Raw genomic sequence first — 4934 nt, 5'->3', positions numbered from 1 at the left:
GATCCATGAGGAAGAAATAGGCCGGTCGGTGAGAGGGGAGGGCTCACTCCAGGTCTCCAAACTGTCCACCGGCAAGATGAATCTGCAAGCACCTGACTGGACTTGTCTGACAAAGAGGTGCGTTGCTGAAGACAAATAATCCTGAATTTGTTGCAGAGAAATGTCATAATGATTCATCTGGCTTCGCTTAGGGGGATAGTCTCTGTAATTTAGACATGGATGATACTGAACCTATATAATTTGTCAGACGACCATGAGTACAAGAAATTCCCTGATGCATAAACTGCAGTGCAACGCTATATCATGTTTTACAAGTGGGCCTAGTATTCTTCATCAAAACTTATTGTAGAAACTGCAGTGGTACTCCTCTTGTGCTGGAATCACCGCTATGTCACTTATGTCATTTTTGAGATATTGTTGTTTACATCGATGAGATCCTCCGATCAGTACATCCAGCTAGCTTTATAGGAAAATAAATCCAATAAGAATACGAGGATTGGAACCACTCCTTCCATTAGGGATTGTTAATCGAACCAATGATGAAGCAATCGCATTTTTGTGTTTATAGTACCACCGTGGATTTTAATGTCGAAGGCATCTTAGATTAGAACGTAATATTTTCATAGGATTTTTTGCATGAGTTTTTCTACACAATTTAGAGATCTTACAAATTGTCTTTTGTGTATTGAATGCGTATTCACTCCCTCGAACAGTTGTAGAAGTACATCATTCCAAATTCAAATGCACTTGATTCTTGTGAATTAAGAAAGTCATGGTATCTATATTTTATACTTTCTATTTTTGTCTTCATGCATTCTAGAATTCATCATTCCAAAATTTATGCTTCATCTGGAAATTTTACTTATGAATTCAATGTCATGACGTGATCATATAGTCCTATATGTGCAAAGCACATATCTTCTACTAGTAGTTTAGATTGACGAGATTCTAGGTTTTAGGACTGCCAACCGGCTTAAAACAATTGTGCATGTATTAGGGCTTATTTTTGTAGCGGATGTTGTGTTGTGCTGTGTGTGCAAATTTGTGCAGTGCCAACATTTGAAAAAAAATTCAAGGTGAGGATTGGAGCAGCGGCACCAAACAGGCCACCTTGGCACCTTGCCCCTCCCACGTGTCTGCCTTCGAGAAAGGGCCGATTGGTTTTGTGGAGAACCATTCTGAAAATGCCATTGTACCGACGCTTGGGACAAGTTTCGACTTGCTGAGAGAGACGTATGATTTCTACAACCTCTATTCCTGGGCGAAAGGATCTGCAAATAAGATATGGGAAGAGGAGGTTGAATGCGGAGAGAATGAAATGTGTACAAAATTTGTGTGTGGATGTTCGGTAAGTCAGATTATATATAGATCTTTTATTGTTTAATGGTTAATTTTTTAGTAAGCTTATCTCATCACAACAACATGGCCACATTTCGGGGTTCGTGTTGAGACGGTTTGAACATGAGGCCTTGTTGGTATGAGTGCCCTCACGCTGATGTTTTCGTCGGTGTTGACTGTTGAGACAATTTGAAAGCTTTGAGTGGGTGTTTTCTGATTTATACATATGATGGGTGGCACGGTACCCAGGACTAAAGCACCAGGTAATGCATAGGTTGATTGGTAATGTTTTGTATTGATTTCTTAATAGGTTGTGATTTGTAGGAGGCGGTTGTTCTGGTCACGAGCACAGGTGAGCGTGGTATCTGGGCGGCTCGATATGTCATGCGGGTGCGTTGCATTGAATTCCTTTGCCAGCTAGTGTCTTGTTTTATCTTCTTTCTTTCATCATCCAACTAGTTTTCTTTTGTGCTCAAGCATTCCCTATTTTCGGAGGCTAAACATGTTGTAGCTTAATGACATTGTCAATGTTCTTTAAATAGTCTACACTGTTGTAGCTTAAGCTAATATATTGTAGATTATTTTGTGCTCAACTTACGATTACGCCGCTGAAATCCCTTGAGAGCATGCTCTAAATATCATTTATCATTCATGCTTGTTAATTCAGCTTTTCACTCTTAATCGTAGCTCTTGATTATGTAGATGTGAGCTCGCCTTGTTTAATATCGCCTTGTTCGTTGAGTTATGTTATATGTTTAAATTGCAGGAAACATGTTGGAAGGTCACAAGAATAAAAGCAATGAACCACTTCTCGCCTGATGTGTTTACTCTTTCGTTTTGCTATTTTGGAACTTCTTGGAATCAGGCTCTCCTCAGCTCATGATTTCAGGCTTTCATTTTGTGATTTTATGATTCATCGGTGTTCTTAATTACTACTCCCTCCGCCCGGAAATACTTGTCGTACAGATGGATGTATCTAGACGCATTTAAGTTCTAGATACATCTATTCTTATCCATTTCTCCGACAAGTATTTCCGGACGGAGGGAGTAGCTCATAAGTTCAATTGGGAAATATGGTTGGCATGAACATAGATTGTTGTTAAATTTCAGAGATGCATTGTCAATTCAGCTTTTTGTGATTGCGGAACTGGTTGAAATAGTTTTATTTAGCTCATAGTTTTTCTACAGAGAAATGACCATGTTTATGACCAAGAATGGTTGATTCAACATTTTGGATATTGCAGTTTTTTTTGTGTGGATATTTTCTTCTCCAGTTTACCTATGATCTTTTTCTGCCAAATTGCATTCGGTTTTTCTCTCCCAGCGGCAAGTTCAGCAGTTACCCCTCATATCCAAACAGGGAATGTAAAATGTTTACCAGTGTATGATTTTACAACTGTTTCCATTCAGGCCAAGGAAATTACTAGCAGAAAGCATAACCACTGTAAAAATTGTCTGGGTTGTCAAATGGGGCCTAAGTGATGAGTTTCTCATTAAAATGCAACGTGTAGCTTGTAGCAGAAAGCATCTGGCTCGGAACGTGATTGGCCTCGCTTAATGTGACGGCCCGTGACTATATGGGAGCCGGCTCAGAATGTGAGAGGATTCTAGACCGGATGTAGCTGTAACGGCAGGGGCTGCAATAATTATCTGATCGGCATGGGCCACTTGAACTGTGCTTATTAATATACTATGCCACATACATGCAGAAATACGAGTGGTAGTGTGAATCTCAGAGGGAACAAACATTTCAGATAACATGAGCATTTGTGTTCGGGAGCATAATAGCACTTTCAAAAATAAGCCTATTTCATAACTTAAATATTGTTAGTAAGCTTGGCTTTCACATAAGATAGTAATGAAAATACAATTCTGCAATACAAACGGTACCTTCGGTTTTGTAAAATATTCTGTCATGCATCTGTTGAGAGGTTCATTTGCATGTGCTAAACCTTCTGGATCGCCTACCGACTTCCCTCGTCTTACTGAGTTTGACCAAGTGTTCAATAACCAGTAAGATCTATCTGTGGGTATAAGTCTTTGACGATACTTGAATCTGATATGTACGTCGCATAAGTGTCAATTACCTGAAATAAATGACTAAATTTAACATGGTTGCAACATACTTAACGCATGACATAAGCATGACAATAAAAATATATACATCACCGGATATCCATGCATGGTTAAGTATCTGGCAAACTCTTGCCGCAGAAAGTCCATCATCTTTACCATTATTGAATATTTCATGGTTCTTATGTTTTGGTGAGTGCTCGTACGCTTTCACGTACTGCACATCGGCATGCACCATATCATCCACAGAATGATCAAATTGAGGGGTTGTTTCATTAAACAGTTCTACAAGACAAGTCAATAAAGTTAAAGTACAAATTTGTAATACATAATTTCCAAAAATATATTCATAGCATGTTCAACTTACTCGTTTTCGCGGAACATTTCGCACGTTTTCTCGGAGTCTTTTTAACATAAGGAGATTTCATGTACTTTGACGCACACCGCTTTCGCTTCTCTGGAATCACCTCTTTTTTCTCTTCTACCTCGCTATTACCATCTGACAAGGTCTGTGACACTTCTTGCTCATTTTGAGGGACTTGCCATCTTGTAGCTTCTATTTCATCGATTTTTAGAGATGATGCTTCTTTTTTTTCTGACTGCTCTGGGACATCTATAGGATCATCCTTCTCATCTTTAAAGCTACTCAAGTGACCAGTACTGAATTTGAACGAATCCCCTTCTTCAGAATCCAAATCATAATGCCCACTGCCATTTCGGCCATTAGGTGTGTGTTTGTCATCATACTGAAATTCTTTTTTAGGATACTTGTTTTCATATCTGGACTCACTATTCTGTCCATATAGATTTTCTTCCTCCTCTGCCATTGTGCCCGGTTTGTATTGTACACCTGTTTTATTCATTTTCTCTAATAGACTCTGCAAAAGTAAGCTCAGTCACATGTTATATCTTTTCATTAATTTATCAAGTTTAATAAAGTGCATATCAGAGTTGTTACATTTTTACCTGTGCGCATAACTCCGGCATACGAAACAATTCCTTACGAATTTCCTTCATATCATTCATAACCTGGTCCATAAAAGGCTTTAGATTAGCAGGGACCTCGGACACATTGTCCACTATTTTCTTTCCCGTAACGGATGACTTTCAGCTACTATGTTTCTTACTGCTTTCAGCTTGTTCATCTGCAAGTTTTTTCATTCTATACTCCTTCGTAATGCAGTCATCAATCTGCAAAATGAGTATGCAATGACAACATGAGTACATAACATTCTCAATGCATAATCAATGTACTAGTAAATAAGCATTATAATATTACCAATCCATGACCACGACCATTTTCCAGGTCGTACTTGTCTCGTTTCTCCACTTTAGATTCAGTCCATTTTTTCATTAGGGGAACTTACAACGACAACGGGTCATTTTTCGGGCCGGTGGTTGGCTGCACCTTCTCCCAATATAAGTACTACAAAACAAATGACAAAATAAGTTACGAACGCATAAATTTAAGGAATATGAAATAGCATTAATTAATAGCATACCTGGAGTAGGGCTAGGTTGCC

The 4934-nt window shown here is 38.7% G+C and overlaps 1 protein-coding gene across 1 annotated transcript in view; it reads left to right on the top strand.

Annotated features, from left to right (window-relative positions):
* The window catches only part of LOC125516405 (probable serine/threonine-protein kinase PIX13), a 10635-nt gene extending 8414 nt beyond the window's left edge, over nt 1–2221 (top strand). The window contains exons 10-11 of the mRNA XM_048681868.1: nt 1663–1690; nt 2105–2221. Coding sequence (XP_048537825.1) covers nt 1663–1690; nt 2105–2221 — 145 coding nt within the window. The remainder of the gene's footprint in view (nt 1–1662; nt 1691–2104) is intronic.
* The last annotated feature ends 2713 nt before the right edge of the window (nt 2222–4934 follow it).

Source organism: Triticum urartu, chromosome 6, assembly GCF_003073215.2.
Source record: "Triticum urartu cultivar G1812 chromosome 6, Tu2.1, whole genome shotgun sequence".
NCBI classification, from domain to species: Eukaryota; Viridiplantae; Streptophyta; class Magnoliopsida; order Poales; family Poaceae; genus Triticum; species Triticum urartu.
Note: the sequence above shows the minus strand (reverse complement) of the source record. Positions and strands in the feature narration are given on the sequence as shown.